Source organism: Camponotus vicinus, unplaced genomic scaffold (genome assembly GCF_025532165.1).
Source record: "Camponotus vicinus isolate PSW18456_S1 unplaced genomic scaffold, iyCamVici1.0 SCAF_14, whole genome shotgun sequence".
Lineage (NCBI taxonomy): Eukaryota > Metazoa > Arthropoda > Insecta > Hymenoptera > Formicidae > Camponotus > Camponotus vicinus.
This window is the reverse complement of record NW_028141950.1, coordinates 9,443,927-9,462,465: the sequence shown is the minus strand read 5'-3', so window position 1 is coordinate 9,462,465 and position 18,539 is coordinate 9,443,927. Positions and strand designations below refer to the sequence as shown.

General features: G+C 33.1%; 1 protein-coding gene across 3 annotated transcripts; it reads left to right on the top strand.

Annotated features, from left to right (window-relative positions):
• Positions 1-245: 245 nt before the first annotated feature.
• LOC145965777 (proto-oncogene tyrosine-protein kinase ROS-like) lies at positions 246-14,248 on the top strand. 3 transcript variants are annotated; one of them, XM_083089456.1, is made up of 10 exons: positions 246-518; positions 7,550-7,691; positions 8,244-8,337; positions 8,478-8,804; positions 9,021-9,323; positions 9,547-10,994; positions 12,229-12,330; positions 12,517-12,734; positions 13,001-13,474; positions 13,702-14,248. In XM_083089456.1, exons 1-10 carry the CDS (start codon positions 375-377, stop codon positions 14,047-14,049), a joined length of 3,600 nt encoding a protein of 1,199 aa, XP_082945582.1. In that variant the 5' UTR covers positions 246-374; the 3' UTR covers positions 14,050-14,248. The 3 variants fall into 3 exon arrangements, with proteins under 3 accessions (XP_082945582.1, XP_082945581.1, XP_082945583.1); XM_083089455.1 differs by having other exon boundaries at positions 12,229-12,333; XM_083089457.1 differs by lacking the exon at positions 246-518 and adding an exon at positions 7,396-7,444 and having other exon boundaries at positions 12,229-12,333.
• The last annotated feature ends 4,291 nt before the right edge of the window (positions 14,249-18,539 follow it).

The following is an 18,539-nucleotide window of genomic DNA, read 5'->3' as shown; positions in this document are numbered from 1 at the left end:
TATATATATATATATATATTATATAAAATATAAAATAATATAATAAATTATTATATTTTCTTTTTCTACGCGACGGTGCCCTCTTTGCTACCATCACTAGACCGGCTTAGACGCTTACTGCTTTTCGCGACGTTCGGCCGCTAGCATGCCCATGGAGTGAGGAAAACGGCACCAAGATCCGGTTTCTGAGTCATGGCAACACATGATCCGATTGATTATTCGAAGTCAGTTACTATTATGATCGCTAGCCAAAACACGCTACCGCGTTACTTATCGTTTGATTCAAACTGCATTATATGAATATCACAAAAAATTATGATAACAACTAATTGAGGATTCATCGGAAACCGATTGAGTGCAAACGTTTACGAAAAATGCAAATTATGTTTGGGACAATTTTATGTGTTTTATTGAAAGGTTTAGTACTGACAAAGGCAACTATTACGCCGGAGAATTATACCACTTCAAACAACCTCCAGAAAGAAAGTGTTTCCATGTGTCCAAATTTAAACACGCAGGTAAGAGATATTTTTCGCTTGATTAAGAGACAATTGAATGTTATTGCTGTTATATATATATAGTAGTGTAACTAAAAATGAATGATAATAAATTACATATTCTATCTATATAATAAGATAAGATAAAATAAAACATTTCAATATAAAAGAAAAAAGTATGTACGATGATGTAAAAAAATGATGGATAAAGTTTCGAAATTTTCTTTACAAATGAATGTTATATACTATATTAAATTTAATTAAAACGGTATTTTATAAAATTTGATTGTATTATTTTGTCTCTCTCTCTCTCTCTCTCTCTCTCTCTCTCTCTCTCTCTCTCTCTCTCTCTCTTTCTATATATATATATGTATATATACAGGGTGGTATCCTTGTAACGGTCGCCACGATTTTTAAGGCACTTACAATAATCTAACAAAAAAATATTTCCAACAAAAGTTATATGGCTTGAAGGGAGCAATCAGATGGTGGCAATGATTTAACCTTTGAGAGTCATTTGAAGGTCATGTAAAGGTCACCGTCAATTTCTTAAATGGAACTTCCTACTTTTACCGCATATTCTTGTAGCTTATCTCGAGGGCTTTCCAAAACACTATAATAAAATATTTTTCCCTTAAGTACTATTTGAGTTATAAGGCTTGAAATCATTTCTTAATTTTACATAAACCGTAAAATATCTTGTAAAATATTCAATTTTCGATTATCTTACCTTAATACTTTTATGTAAAAAATAATGAGAGGAATCAATTCGTGTAAAGAAAACACATAGTTATTTTTAAGAAAAAATATGTAATTGTTAATTGCAAATTCCATACATATATATATATAATTATTGTTTTTAATAATATTTCTATAAATATAACAATTTTTAAAATTAATGAAATTTTCTGTCTACTATCTGCTACATTAATATATACGTACGATGATACTCCAATATATTTTAATGTCATTTTTCTTCAATTTCTAAAATTTCTTTATGTTTCTAGATATTCATTATCTTTCTATTTATGATATTTATAATATTTATTGATATATAGTAAGCTTTATACTAATGTAGATTTTATTTTATGTAATTAATTTAGAAAGTTAGCATTATTTCTTTGTGTTAAGGATAATTATATAACGGCACAGAGCTACTAAATATCGAGATAGAAAATCTAATAAAAAAACCATTTATCAAACATTCTTCAAGTTGTATCTATTAACGCTAATATTTCGATCGACAATATATTCAATAACAATCACTAGAATTTATATTAATTTTCATTGTACATATATCCGTTTACATGCAATTATATGCACATATTTTATCGAGGCATTATCGTTTATACTTTCGGTTTATACTATCATTTCCAGGATTTGTTTGTGTTAAAAATATAACGATATTCGAGAAAAAACTTGACAAGGTTATAAATAGAAGAATTTATATAATTCTATGACTAATATTTAATAGTAATAATAAACTTTATTGTTCCCCTCAGGGTTACAATCTTTTACAAAAAGTCTTAAATCTACTTTTATCCTAAACTTAACCTATACTTATAAACTACTTGAGGGATCGCGAATTTCTTCGCTCCCCCTCCCTCCTTTACACGCACACACACGCCCTCGACTTCCGCTTCCTCTTGCCTTTTATTCAACCTCTCTACCCTCCCCACTCTCTCTCTCTCTCTCTCTCTCTCTCTCTCTCTCTCTCTCTCTCTCTCTCTCTCTCTCTCTCTCTCTCTCTCTCTCTCTCTCTCTCTCTCTCTCTCTCTCTCTCTCTCTCTCTCTCTCACTCACTCACTCACTCACTCACTCACTCACTCACTCACTCTCACTCTCTCTCTTCCTCCGCCCCCCTCTCTCTTCTCCCTCCTCTTTTCTTACTTCTCTTTCTCTCTCTATCTCTCATCCACCATTCTCCCTCCCCACCTCACCCCAACATCCACCCCGCCATTTCCTGTCAGCTTTCCCCCCAGTCCTCCACACTCTACACCCCTCCCATACGTGTTCCCAAGTCTCCGTCTCCCCCTCACATAACTTACATATCCTTTTATCTTCTTCTTCCCAATAATTACTCTCTCCTATCTCATTCCCCAATCTAAACCTCAATATCCTCCTCCACCTGTTCTCTCCCCATCCCTTCTTTAGATATTCTGGTATTCTTTCCTCCTTTATCATCTTATATCACCTGTTATATCTTCAGTCTCTTATCCTTCCTTCTTTCTCCAACCTTTGCTCCTCTTTGTCCTTCTTAATCAATTCTCCAAACCACCCAACCCCTTCCTCTCTCTTCCTCTCTACCTCTCCAATCCTCCATCCCCTGCTTTCAAAGAACCTCTTTCTCTCCTCCTCCCACTCTGATCCTACCTTTCCCTCCCTCGCCCCCTCCCTCAATTCCTTCCAGCATAGTCTCGTCAACTCACTACCTTTCCCTTCCTTCAGCCTTTCCTCAAATCCCCAAGCTCTCTTTCCCGCTCTCTCTCTTAACTTTCCCCTCTTAATTTCTTCCCTTATCAAATATCCTGACGTTCTTCTCTTTAGGCCCAGTACACCTCATATATCTTTCCTCCAGTCTCTCTATTGCTTCCCTTTCTTTCCAACCCCATATCTCAACTCCATAGCTCAATATTGTCCATATTAGCCTGTCAAACAGCCATAGCCTTCTACTCCAATCCTTGCCAAACTTTCTCTTCCCTATTCCCCATACTTCCCCTATTACCGCCGCCGCCCTCTTAATCCTTTCCCTAACATGCGCTTCTTGTCCTCCATTCCTCTGCAACGTATACCCCAGGTACCTAAATTCCTTTACCTCCTCCATCCTTTTTCCTCTCCACCTCCACTCTCTTTTCTTCATTCTACCTCCTCCCTTCTTAAACCTCATTATCTTCGTCTTACCTACATTCAACTCTAAACCTTTCCTCTCCATATATTCCTCCAATCTATCAATCATGCTCCTCATTTCATCTTCCTCCTCCGCCAATAGCACTATATCATCCGCATAAGCTAAGGTATATATCCTTTCTCCCCCACACATCTTTATCCCTCCCCACTTCACCTTTCCCATCTCCTCCTCCAAGTCCGCAATCATTATACTAAATAACATCGGACACAATGGACATCCCTGTCTTACCCCCCTTACCGTCCAAAAACTCTCCCCCGTTTCCCCTCCTGCTCTTACCCTACTTTTCGTCTCTCTCAGTGCTTCTTTCACTCTCTCCACTAAACCCTCTCTTATCCCTCTCATCCTCATTGTCTCACATAATACCTCTCTGTCCACCGTGTCAAATGCCATCTTCAAGTCCACAAATAATGCCACTACTCCCTTTCCCTTTCCCAATTGCCTATTTATTAGATAATTTACCACATATATATTATCTATTGTACCCATTCCCTTCCTAAACCCTGTCTGATTCTGCGGAATCACCCTTTTAGCCTCACATTCCTCCCTCAATCTTTCCACTAGTCCCATCATATACACCTTGTATAATACCGCCGTATAATCAGTGTCACCCCCCTATATTCCTCCACTGTCTTTCCTTCTCCTTTCTTCGCAATTGGTACAATTACCCCCTCCTTCCATCCCTCCGGCCACCCCTCTCCCTTCCACACCCCCTTGCAAAAGTTCCACCCCCAATCTACCAAATCTTCCCCTCCATATTTCCAAACCTCTCCTGGTATTCCATCGTACCCGGCTGCCTTCCCATCCTTTAACCTTCTGATCGCTCCCCTAATTTCCTCCTTGCTTATTTCCCCTTCTCCATCCTCCCTTCTCCTATCCCAATTTCCTCTCACTACTCTGTGCTCCACCCCTCCCAGTAGTCTCATAAAATAATCTTTCCATTCTCTCTCCTCTATATTCTCGTTCACTCTCCTCCTCTTTCTCCTACATCTATTCACAATCTCCCACACCTCCTTCTCTTTCTTTACCTGCTTCGCTTCTTTTTCCCATCTCTCACTTTTCTCCCTTTTCTTTTGCTCACATAACTCCCTATATTCTCTTTTCTTTTCCCTATACCCTTCTTTATCTTCTCCCTCCTTCCTCCATTTCCTCAATTCCTCTCTCACCTCTCTTTTCTTATCCTTACATTCTTCATCCCACCATCCCCTTCTTATTATCTTTTCTTTCCCCTGTTCTTCTTCTGTCACCTTCATCGCCTTTTTTATTCTCATTTCCATATCCCCCCATGCTTCTTCCAATCCATCTCCCATTGTTTTCTCTAATGCCATCTTTTTCCTAAACATTTCTCTACCCTCCTCATCCCATATCACTCTTCCGACTCCTTCTATCCTTTTCCCTCTCCTCTTTCTCTCCACTTTCCCTTCCACCCATACTTCCACCGGATGATGATCTGAGTCTATTTTATCTCCTATTCTCATTCTTTTGATTCTCCCTCTCACATCCTCATCTCCAATCACATAATCTATTACTATATATCCCTTACCCCCCGTAAACGTAAATTCGCCTTCCTCATCCCCTCTCATATTTCCATTAAAAATATTCCATCCTTTTTCTTCAACCAATTCCCCTAACTTTCTTCCATCTCTATTTATCTTTTCATCCTTTGATCTCCTTCCTTTCTCACCTCCTGATTCCCCCTCATCTTCCTCTCCCACCGCTCCTCCCTCTCTTCCTGTTCTCGCGTTAAAGTCCCCACCTATTAGTATTCCACTTCCCACTTCCATTTCTTCCATCCATCCCTCCATATCCTTTAACACTTCCTCTAAATTCCCCTTCACATATACTCCTATTATTTTCCAACTTCCCCCCCACTCTCACTCTTCCTTCAATTATTCCCTCCCTTTCTGATTTTATTTCCTGTCCTTTCTCCATTACTTCTTTTCTTATCCCCATAGCCATTCCTCCCATTGCTCTCCCCTTCCTATTTCTCCTTTTTGCTATTTGTGTCCCCCGTTTGTTTTCTTTCGGTAACTTTTCTTTTATCCTATCCCATCCCTTCTCATCCACCCATGTCTCTGACAACACAATTACGTCCCAATTTTCCAACCCCTTCCAAAAATCCCTGTTCTTATTCCTCAACCACGCTACATTCCAGAATGCCACCCTCCATTCTTCCCTACCAATCTCCCCTCTCTTCTCCTTCCCCATTATCCCCCCATTCTCTTCTCCACTTATCTTCCTTCCCCCTGTATTTCTCCTCTTATCTCACCCCTTTCATCTCTCAATACCTCTCCTTCGTCATCCCACCTCCACCATTGGTCCCCTATCCTTATTCTCCCTCCTCTTACCCAAACTCTTCTTCCCTTCGCCTCCTCCATTCTTGCTATCTCTCTCAACCTCCATCTAACCTTCCTCTTCCTCCATGACAAGTCCTCCAAAATTCTCTCCTTTCTACCTCTTAAATTCTTCTTTTTCTCCATCACCTCCCATTTTTGCTCCTCACTTCCTAACCTGACTAATAGCATCTCCCGCCCTTTTTCTTTCACTTCTCCTATCCTTTTAACTTCCCCTACTTCCACCTTCGCTCCCACTATCCCTAATATTTCCTCCACTGCCTTTCTTCTTTCTCCCTCCTTTACTTCTACATTTCTTATTACCACCATTCCTCCTCCTCTCCTCCCTCTCTCTGGTGTCTAGCCTTCTTTCTAACTCACCTACCTTGTCCATTATCTTATTCCCCCTGTTCTACTTTGTATCACGTTATCCTCCTTCCTCTCTCCCTCCTCCAATTTTTCTATTCTTTCCTTCATCTCCTCTAGCTTCCTCCTCAACTCCCCCCTCTCCTCCCTCCATTCCTTCTGTTGCTCTCTGAACTCCCTCCTCATTTCCTCCATCTCCTCGTTCAACCCCCTTCCCTGTTCTCTAAATTCCCTTCTTACTTCCTCCATCGCTCTCTCCGTTCTTTTTGCCATTCTCTCAAAGCCCTCTTTCATTTCCCTCATCCACTCTCCCAGCTCACTCATCTCTATTTTCTTCACCGGCGATCTTTCTATTATTTTACTTTTCTTAAATATCTCCTCCTCTCCCCCTCCACTCCTCTCCATTTCATCCCTCTTCCTTTTCCACAACTCGTCTAGACTCCCTATACTCCCCCCTCTCCCTTCCCTTCCTTCCTAATACACCTACTCTCTCCTTTGACTCCGTCTCCATTTGAACCACGCGCGCTTCTCTGTTCCCCCTTCTATCCCTACTGTATACTCTATGCCACTCGTGTGCCTCGTTGTTTCCTACCTATCTACCCACTATCTATGCCTACCGCCCGTTTTCCTATGTCTCTATCTACTATCCCCCTATTCTATGCCCTTTATCCTGTCATCTCGCTTCCCTTTATTACCCGTTTTTTCCCTAACCCGGCCCTCCACTTATTCCCTTTATACTCTCTCACACTCTTTCTCACCTCCGCTCTCACACTCCACCACTCTCACTATCACCACCCTTCTGCAATTCTCACTAATTCTCACTATCACACTTGCCTACTTTCCACGTGTCAACCGTTATTGCACCGGAAGCGGAAGCTCGACTAATATTTAATAATTGTAAAGATAATTGGAACAATATTTTTAACCTTTTTATTCTTGAAGTACAAACATTAATAAAACTTTAGTAATATCGGCAAATTTTTGAAAAGAAATTTGAATTACGGTAAAATTGAGAGGAGTTAACTAACCTATCGTGAGAAAGAATCAAACCGTTAGACAAAATTGTTTTAATAATTGCAAAGGCTACACTTTCGCTTGTACTACTTGCTAAAAGCTGTTATGAATCCTCATTGACTCTTCTTAACCTGTTGATTGATTTTATTTTTAACATGAGTTATGTTTGATATACAAGATGTCTTAAAAAAAATAAATAAAAAATAGATTTTACGATATGAATAAAACTATATCACATTCAATTTATATCATTTAGGAATGGTATATATCAAACCGGTATTATTAAGCAAACAAAAAACGAATGGTAATTTTTCGTTTAATTTTATATGGTAATTTTATAATTTTATAATTTTATAATTTATCATTAAAAGCACTAAAAACAATCGCTTCAACGATACTCACTTAATTCTATTCGTATGTTATACTTTATGAAGGATATTTCAATGTCCGAGAAAAATGATCATCATATACTAAATTTCAAATCTGACCGAAGTCATTCTAATAGTACTGCGAGAAATGAGCGAGAAGTCGATGAAGTTACACTTGCAAATATTTCTATCATCCCAGAATCTAACGGTAAGTTGCAAAAAAATGCATAAAACATTAATAACAAAATCTATGACGAAAAAGTGTAAATAGTTTAAATTGAAGAGAGAGTGGAAATCAAATCTAAAAATATCTTCCAGTAGTGAGAAGAATATAAATTCTAATTCCGTCCAAAAAGAAATAGAAAAGCATAATATAAACAGTGTACATAAAAATTGTCATAATTAAAGGTAAAATCAATTTTATTAATTTGCTACTTTGTTTTAAAGCAATCGCAAATATTATACTTCTGATTTCTTAAGCTATAGGAATTTATCGAAAAGTACTTGTCATTCTATTAAAAGTTATTTATTCGTTTTTCCCATGAATTAACGATTACTTTTCTAAATCTTGAATAACGCAAAAAATTCTTATATTACTTTTTTGAAAGTCAATACTGTACTAATTTCCATATTTTGTAGTTTACATTTATTTTTTCTCTTTCCTTTATTTTCACATTAAATTGTTCTTTCTGATTTACTGAGATAATCAACTTAATCTTATATATTATTATGATAATATGTACGTTCTTAAAATCTCTAGAAAGCAGTTTGAGCAAACCAACATCTCTCAGAGCATTTGTACAATTCGACAGTCAATTCGTAGAAAAAGTAAACGATATTTTTGTGACATTGAGGTAAGGAATCTAAATTCTCAGTTTGTATTCTTTCATTTTTCTCTCTTTTTCTTAAATTCAACAACATAAGTATATCAAAAATGTTAATTCTGTTATAATTTTGTTAAATATAAAATGGCTGAAATTTTATTTTTTTACAGATGGAACCAACCTGAATTTACCGATGAAATAATACAAGGGTATACAGTGCAATGTTCTTTCATCGATGACTTAAAAGAGATTCAAATTTGCGACGATAAAAATATCACAAATACAAAATTGGAGCACACGATGCACAATCTAATATCTAACGCGACATATTATTTTCGAGTACGTGCGCATACTAAAATTGTTGCTGGTCCTTATACGGATTTAATCAATGTGTCGACTACACATGAAAATCCAATACCTAAATTATTAGTGACATCGAGAAAAGGTATCCACATATTGGACGTGGATTTAAACATTACTAATTTCGTAATGTCAGAGTACGTATACTGATAAAAAAAATAGTTATAATTATCATAAATTATTTTTAACACTAGCTATAAAGTTAAAGTTATTATTATTATGCACAGGTTTATTATTATCAACATTATAGTAGTAATAACTATAAAATTAGAAATCTCAACTATAATTTTTTACTATAAAATTATAGTTCCTTTTTTTCAGATCAGTAATAGAATATAGCTCCTTTTTTTCAGATCAGTAACATATGCCGCTTATTCGATACAGGAACATAGAATTTATTGGCTAACAGAAAGAGACCTAATGACATTGAAGATTAATGAAAATAATATCACAAAAATAGCCAGCTTTGATAATTATCCATATAATCTCTGCATTGACTGGGTAGCAAGAAATCTATATATAACCTCTCAAGACTTCGACTACTTTTATATTGTAAAGTTCGACTTAACAATGTGGGAAAATGGCATAATTGAATTTAATAAGATTTTCAAATCAGAAATTTATATTCTCGGTTTAAGTGTATCACCGTTTATGGGGTACGTTTATTACCGTTCACCTGAAAAAATAATTTTCCATTAAAGATTTATGCAAATTTGTAATTTTTCTATAATTTTACGTGGTTTTATAATTAAGATCATAAGTAAAAAAAAATAATAAGTTATTATATAATTATAATAATTTCGAATTTTCACTACATATAAGTTTCTGTTTTTGTTAAAAAATGTTTTATAATGAGTAAAATAATTATATATTTTTTAGAATTTTATATCACGTATCATACAATTGGATGAATACAAAATATGATATGATGCAATATCATCTCGATGGAAAAAACGAGCAAATTGTTCAGATAAATGCATCCTTTTGCCAATTTCATTATATAGATTCTATTCGCGATGTGATAATTGATGACATGAATAATGAGGAGCCGTTAATTTACTGGTTAAGTGACATTTACATAATTGTAACAGACATTAACATTTCTATGTGCAATGCGATTTTACACAAGAAAAACATAAGTGTAAGTGATACTTTTTACTTCCAATCTATGACGATTGACAAAACAAACATTTACATTTTAGTAAATGATCCGTTTCCATATATACTCTACGTTTTGAAAAAGAAATATGCAAGTCTCACGAGCGTAAATGCAGCCAAATATGTTGAAAAGATAATAATAAGTTCAGATAATAATATGTTTTATAAAATTTACGCTTTTGATAAATCTCTACAACCATATCCTCCAATGAGATGTCTGACACCTTACGAAAAAGTTTATAATTTTGAGAATGGAGCAGTGATGGATAGACTGGCAAACATCATCTATGTGAAGCCTCTTCCGGAGCCGGCTGTAAAGAGTGGATGCAAAAAATATAATTTACCAACTACTATGTATACTATCTCCCTAATCTGTTTAGACAACAATTTCAACAAGTCTGAGAAATTCAATATGCTAGGCGAGCGATATTACAGTCTTAAGGACTTAACACCATTTACAGAGTACAAGTTGAAGTTTACTTTAAGCAATTTTTACTTTGATCAATTATCAATAAATCCATTCGATTCGAATGTGATACCAATAAAAACTAATTCGGGCAAGCTTAATGCACCAGAAAACGTAAGTGTTCTAGCTTTGACGCCTACTATAGCAGCAGTTCATTGGATGCCACCCAAGGCATTGAACTGCGTGGTCGTGACCTACGAAGTGCATTGGAAGTCAGTTACATTAGTGAACGGCACGCAACAAAAGAGCAAACAATTTATCAATATGCCGAAACGTATGGTAGATGGCAGATTTTTCACAAAGATTAACTTGCCGCTATCAGTACAAGATTATTTGATATACGTGCGTGTGTATCCAATTAATTTTAGCGATTTCTACAACGAGAGTTTAAGCAAGATCGTTCACAAATACTCAAAACCAAACAATATTACTTTGAGCGAGGTCGACATAAATAGCATGGACATTTCATGGATCTCAAACATCAATCTGACGGTCTCTCCTACACTAGAGTACAAAGAGAATGCAACAGAAAAGTGGCAAACAACGAATTATATTAAAATTAATTATAACAAAGAAATAATATACCATATCGGAAATTTACAATCGGGAACTTTATACAAGTTTCGCTTGATATTGAGATATCCCGAATATGAGGAAAATTTTACATGGCCGGCTAATGGAAGATTTATTTTTTCAACACTTGGTAAGCAAACGAAGATACCCATACAGCACAATAAGAATGTATGGATATATTGAAGAATAATTTCATTGAAACATTGCAATATTGCAAATCGATTGTGAAACTCTGCTGAGTTATTGTTATAAGATTGTGATGAAGTTAAGCTGTCCGCTTTTTGCAATGAAATATTGTAGCAATATAACAGCGTAATATATTGGAAAGAATGCAATGTTATTGCAACCATATTTTTGTTTTTGATAGATGAATATCTTGGAAACATTTAATTCAATTAAAGACTTGATATAAATAGAAGTTTGCAATATCTAAGATAATCGTGTCTAAGATAATATATTGTAAAATTGTATTTAAACAATCATATAACATAAAATATTATATTTTTATACAAAATTACTTTAAACTTTTACTTACGAATCACTTTTTTATATTAAATGTTTTTTATATTCTTATAATGGAGTATATATATATATATATATATATATATATATATATATATATATAAACATTATAGTTATAAAATTAATTAAATATTACTAATTATATTTTTATTTAAAAATTTTAAAGATCCGTTATAATTATATATATTTGTATGTGAAAAATGCATAAAAATGCATAGAAAAATATAATAATAGATATAATAGTATCTACATACTTAATATAATAAAAAGATACATTATCTTTGAAGATTAATATCGTATTCGTACATGAAGTGAAAATATATCATAAAATATATTATAACGTTGATATAAAATGTTATCTATATTTTAATAAGAAAATAGCAATGCTTATCTTTAGCTTAGAATTATATTTACTCCACTGATATTATTTCTGTGTCATTATTTCATTTGACTTCTGCAAAAAAGTAAAATTCATGGCATATATACAAATATAAGAAAATATATTATTACATTATTTTTATAGATAAATTAAAGAGTGTTATAGTTAAAATGTTTCTAAAATATAAATATCATATTGCTAATGTTTAATACATACTTTGTTAATTTATATTTCTACTTTCCGTAATGTTGCATTGCAATTTGTAATATTGCAATATTGTTGCAAAGTAGTTGTAACATTCTGTGCTGCATAGATGTTATAATATTATCTGCTAATTTTTTTAAATATGAATAGCCCTAAAATTTAAAAAAATTAAATTTTGGTAATAAAGTTATAAGTAAAAATAAATTTGTAAACACATACACATACAAAGATATTAAAATTATATTTTTGCTTAATATAGATATTTCGAGCACTCCTGAAATAATAGCGAAGAAATATTACTTATTATTGATGTTAAGTTTTATTGTTATAGTTACTATAATCTGCGTCTACTATTTTTATCGTTGTAAGTATATTTGATGTAGGTATCGACTTGAATTGTAGATTATACATATATATCTGATATAATATCTAAAAATTTACTGAAAATAGTAATTTACTTATATTAAACTAAATGTATAAATTTAGTAAAATACAGTAGATTTTATAATACATATTATTACATAATTAAGTCGAAATTTTATAACAGTGTATCGTCAACGCAGAGGTAATAATGAACAATTTTTATCTTCAACAATGGACGATATAGAATTGGCGATTCTACATGAAGTACCTTGCCGAAACACTCAATTCAATATGATTTACAGTCCTATGTTACATTATAACCCGGATGAATGTGCGATAACTAAAGTCGCACTTAAACAAATTACATTTACAAAACTTCTTGGTAGCGGCGCATTCGGAAAGGTAAAAGTTAATTTTTTCAAGCAATGTTTTAAATTAATTTCTCGATCAACAAAACAGATATGTATTTTCTAATAAAGATATAAATTACATGAATTTTTATAATAGATTATAAGTAATGTAAAATTTAGATGAGACAACAAGCATGCACATTATTATATATTTTTCATTGAATTATTTAATATAAAGTAAAATATAATATTACTTGACATTAAACTATACATTTTCTAATGACGTACGCATGTAAATTTGTGTGAAATATTTCGCAGGTATTTCAAGGAAAGGTGAAGAACTTAGAAAAATCGGGCACAGAGATATCCGTTGCAATAAAAACGCTTCGAAAAGATGCTTCTTCCCATGAGAAAAAGAAACTGTTAAAGGAAGCCAAGCTTATGAATCATTTTCGACATAAACATATATTAAGATTGTTGGCCATTTGTTTAGATGGAGATTCTCCGTTACTAGTGTTGGAATTGATGGAAACTGGTGATCTGTTAAAATATTTGAGAGATTGTCGAAATTTGCAAGCGTCAGATTCGCCTGCTCTGCGTTTACAGGATTTGCTCGCCATGTGCGAAGATGTTGCGCGAGGTTGTTGCTACTTGGAAGAGTTGCGTTTCGTACATAGAGATCTAGCGTGTCGCAATTGTTTAGTATCTTCGAGAAATCGCGAGAATCGTGTCATCAAAATTGGAGATTTTGGACTGGCCAGAGATATCTACAAGGATGATTATTATTGCGTGGTAAATACAATTATGAAAAAAAATTAATGATTAAAAAATGAATTCTTTCGAAAATACTTTCCATTTATCATAATAGTATTATGCATTGTTTCTTTAAGTAATATGGAATATAAGTAGTTTTTATTTATATATAGCAAGAGATAAATGAACGTTTTTTATTTTGCACATATTCTAAAAATGAACAACTTGAACCAGAAAATTAAATTTTTGTTAAAATCATGTTTTAGAAAGGACAAGGTTTGCTTCCCATTCGCTGGATGGCACCCGAATCTTTGATGATCAAAATATTTACTTCTCAAAGCGATGTTTGGTCATTTGGGGTATTAATGTGGGAAATTACATCGTTGGGTGAGCAACCTTATATTGCCAAGACTGATGAAGAAGTGATAAATTATGTACGTGCTGGAGGCAGGTTGCCGATGACTCTTAACTGTCCATCATCATTGTACCAGTTGATGCTACGTTGTTGGAGTACAGCGGATGCTAGACCAAATTTCAAATTTTGTCTGAAAAATATTATAGCATTAAGAAAGAACATAGAAGATGCTTTACTGAATCCAGTCGATATTATTTAGCCGATATAATTAAATTAATGTTTATCTTCTTTTCCGAACGATTCAATAAATCTTAATGTAGGAAATATATTTCTAGAATATTTCTAAATTGATTCTGTTATTTTCAGATTTAATCTTAATATTAGATTTATCAATGAAGATAAAAGAAATTTTGTAATCTTACCTTCCATAAAATTTTGATTATTATTAAAAAATATTACATCCGTTTTCATGATTGTACAAAATCAAGTAATATAATGATATATCTAATTTGTGTTTTTGATTAATCGAAGCGAAATTTAATGATTGCGATTATATATATACATATATATATATATATATACACAGGGTGTCCCTGAGCATGTGCTCACGCACTTGTGAGGAGGTAGAGCGCAGTAAATTAAATAAAGAAATGGTGATATTTTCAACTTTTGTATTCCGACCGGAAATACGCCATCCGGATCGGAAGTTGAATTTTTTTAGGGGAATATGGTACTTTTTATTATAGATTTGAATTGTACGTGAAAAAGTAAGAAACTTTTGTATCAAACGTTTTTTCTGAAAGTGCCTCTATCAATCTTAAAATTGACCTTGAAAGTAACTGTGATGAACTTTCAATAATTAATATTTCTATTATTATTACAAAAATCGTTACATGGTATAGGATTTTTTTATTTAATTTACTGCGCTCTACCTCCTCACAAGTGCGTGAGCACATGCTCAGGGACACCCTGTATATATGTATAAACGATATTTTTTTCAGCATGGGAATATAATTAATTTTCGACATTATATATGACCGATAATTACAAACTGATTGTAAAATTTATGAGGGAAAGAGAAACCGCGAATAATATCCTCTATAATTAGTTGTAAATATATAAATATAATAATATAATTATTTTTGAATTTATAACAGTTATCTGTATGAATTTTTTACATCATTCGAGAAAAGTATATATATATTTTATCTTTTTATTTAATGACTTACTATATATTCAAATTATTTTGATGATTACAAAAGTGCAGTTGTAAAAATGAACTATACTGATTGCTCTATCTCCACTAACTATATTTAATAAAGCTAATAATGTGTAATATTTACATACAATTACGGTCTATCATTTCGAAAGATCACCAAATACTGACAACGTTTTATAGATATGTATGATATTATGCATTATAAAAAATATTAAATAACATATGAGATTATATAAACTATTTCATAATCGATGCACAGATACAACGATGCAATAATCTGCCGAGCACATTTTCCCGAATAATTCTAATCTTTACACTACAATATACTAATAATCATATATCCACAAATTATAAATTTTAAGTAAAAATAAAGATAGAATTATTGCGCGGAAGTCACAAATATTTTAATATTTTAAATAATACTATATATTAAATGAAATAGGAGTACCGCTCACCAGATTCCGCGCCTTATTGGCTGTTATTTGTCAATTTTTAATTATCTTTAATTATAGAATTGTGTAACACATTGCACATGACGAGCGCTAAATCATCGAATCGAAATTGGAAATCGCTGTTGTGAGTACTGTTGTGGAAATTCAAGTTAGTTTATCAATAAAAAAGTTTGACTAGTTAAGATTAAGCTGCATTCACAGAAATTTATTGGCACATATATAAAAAGAGAATTCTACATATATTTTTCTATATTCTAATATATTTCATTCTTTCATAATACAATATTAACATTGCACTTTTAATCTTATAGTATCTACAATATCTACAATATGTACAATATCACAATATCCTCATAGAAAAAAAGTTAAAAAATTGTTTATGTATGATTTTAAAATACGTATATTATAAATCCTAAATTTTATTGCACACACTACCGATTAGAATGTACTTTGTGCATAATAGCGATATCAGTTGGATAATTTTTTGACAAGTTTTCAGTTGGTACGTAATGAGTGCCTTCGAAATGAGAATAGTATCGTCCTATCTCTACATTATTTATCCATTTTGGTGGACAACTTGATACAGTATCTAAAATAAAAAAATATATTTTATATATTTATGCGCATGCATAAAGAGATAAAAAATGGTATAAAATATATATAATTGTTTTAGCCTCTCTTGTAACAGCTATTACTAACGGGCCTTGAAGGCCTTTAGTTTCTTTACGTGTAAAAAATGATACCTTTCTTTGTAATAATGCTTTAATATACAGAGAGAGCCTTTATATTACTTTAAGATACAGAGAGAGCCTTTATATTGCTCGAGCACACTGCCCAACCTACCCGATCATACCGATACGCTCTCAAACCACCTAATTCGAATCGCTCATTAACAGGGCTGGCGTTAGGGGCGTGCGAACGGTGCGTTGCACGCGGCCCCGCGATTTGACCGGCCCCGCGCTATCTAAGCAGTCAAATTCATTATAATGCTAATATTACATGTGTCTCTATCCGACAGCTAATTGAAACAAGCTTATCGTATGACGCATGTATTAGGCCGATATTATATTTTTCATGCGACAAATGTGTAATAGCAAATAAATATAAAATAGATTTCAATGAAAGATAATATAGAAGTTTTAAGTCCAGCATTTTAAATCGCACCCGGCCCCGCTCAGGTTAGAACCGGCCCTACTCATTAACAATAATTTATATGATTTATAAGAGAGAATGCTACTAATATCTTATATTATACATACTTTGTGGTGCATAACATACTATATTATTTTCCGTAAGAATTATATAGTGCGGTTGATAGATAAATCTGGAATTGCCTGATTTGTAAGTATAACATTTGCAGAAGCATATGTGCTGAGTTTCACAGCATTCGCTGAGATGTGGAGCTACAGATTAATTGTTTTTTGTACGAACGCAGCTTTATATTTGTAATTCCACCCAATTACATCTAGAAAAATGATTTATTTAGAACTAATAAAATTTTGTTCAGATAAATAAATTCTCTTATTGATGGGCCTAATAGTACTTTATTAATTTCAAGCTTATTTACTTATTTGACTACATATTCCATGTCAACTAAGTGAATTTATTAGTATTCAATAAAATATTTATTTGAGATACATTAAAGGTTATTCTGGGTGCAGTAGCGAAAGACATGATAATATTAGAGCGTCGGTCACATCTCACATATATATTTCGTGCAAAAAATAAAAATTTACAATGTACTTACGTATGAAGATATCCGTGTAGCTTCCCAAGCCCGAACTTTGTAAAGCTCACTATTTCGTTATCCATTTTCCTTTTACACTATATTGAACATTAACTGTTAAACACAAAAGCACTGTTGAAAAAAATTACACCGTGCACGTATAACCGGACGAGAAAAATTGAAGAAAATGAGCTTACTCGCTATATACGCAGTAATATGGAATGCCAGGCAGCACCGAATAACGCACAACGAATAAGTCGTACACGCGCTTCACATGTTCTCGCGGCGCGGCGCTCGTCACAACTTCGGACAATAGAAGAGCGCTGAAATCGTGGTTTCTGATTTCAATATAGCATCTATTTGACCAAAAGAAATCCTTACTTGGATTTTCAATTTAAATATCGCGTTTATTTCATATCTAAAAAATATGTCTTTACATGGCACAACTATACGTAAATAAAATTAATTAGTTGCACCAAGTAACTCTCATAGCCGCAATCTAATAAAAATTTTGTTTGCACAAATAAATGTATGTCGTATTCAAATAAATGGTATTCTAATGTACTAATTTATTTGAATATAATAAATCATTTCTCTGGGTGTATCACACCAGTAGGAGGATTACATTTCTCAGTCGAAGGCAAATATACACAGAAAAAAAGGACATTCTTATTTTGAAAATATATTTAGTTTTAACATGGAAATCTTAAAATGAGGTTATATTGCGTTAATTAAAGAAAAATATAATTGCTTGAATAATTGCTTACTTGAATGAAGCTATTTTATATAAAAATTATTATAATGAAATAAAGGTCCGTTAGATAAAATCAATAAAAATTAGTTAAAAGGCTACAAGGACCAACGCAATGGTGGAAATATGCAAAAAATAATAAAACGGTTATTACAATAAAATAACCATATGAGAATGTTTATTTAATTTGAACATGACAAACGCCGCGTTTCAATCCAATTCGGATCCTTTTCAATGTCGACTAACAAAGTGAATAATAAACATTAAGATAAGATTAAAATTAACGGTCATAGGAGAAATGTAAATAAGTTTCGGAACAACGCAAAGTCAAAAAATCGGAAGCAAATATATGTACAATAACGGAAAATTTAAACCGTCAATCACAAAAAAGGAAAGAACGCATCGCATTAACGTATCGCCACAGAAAACCCGAAAGCTCGTACCGCATACCACCAGTATACCGTTAAAAACGAGATGAACGAGATGTGGGTTTTCCTTCCGGTTTTTTTGGAGAGGATCATCTCGTTTTTAACGGTATACTGGTGGTATGCGGTACGAGCTTTCGGGTTTTCTGTGGCGATACGTTAATGCGATGCGTTCT

What these genes read in the sequence shown, in the direction of transcription:
- LOC145965777 (XM_083089455.1), top strand. Translation starts at nt 375, where the DNA reads ATGCAAATTATGTTTGGGACAATTTTATGTGTTTTATTGAAAGGTTTA. An exon ending in CGTCTACTATTTTTATCGTT is followed by an intron (nt 12,334 to 12,516) that starts GTAAGTATATTT and finishes ATTTTATAACAG; the next exon opens with TGTATCGTCAACGCAGAGGT. An exon ending in AGGATGATTATTATTGCGTG is followed by an intron (nt 13,475 to 13,701) that starts GTAAATACAATT and finishes ATCATGTTTTAG; the next exon opens with AAAGGACAAGGTTTGCTTCC.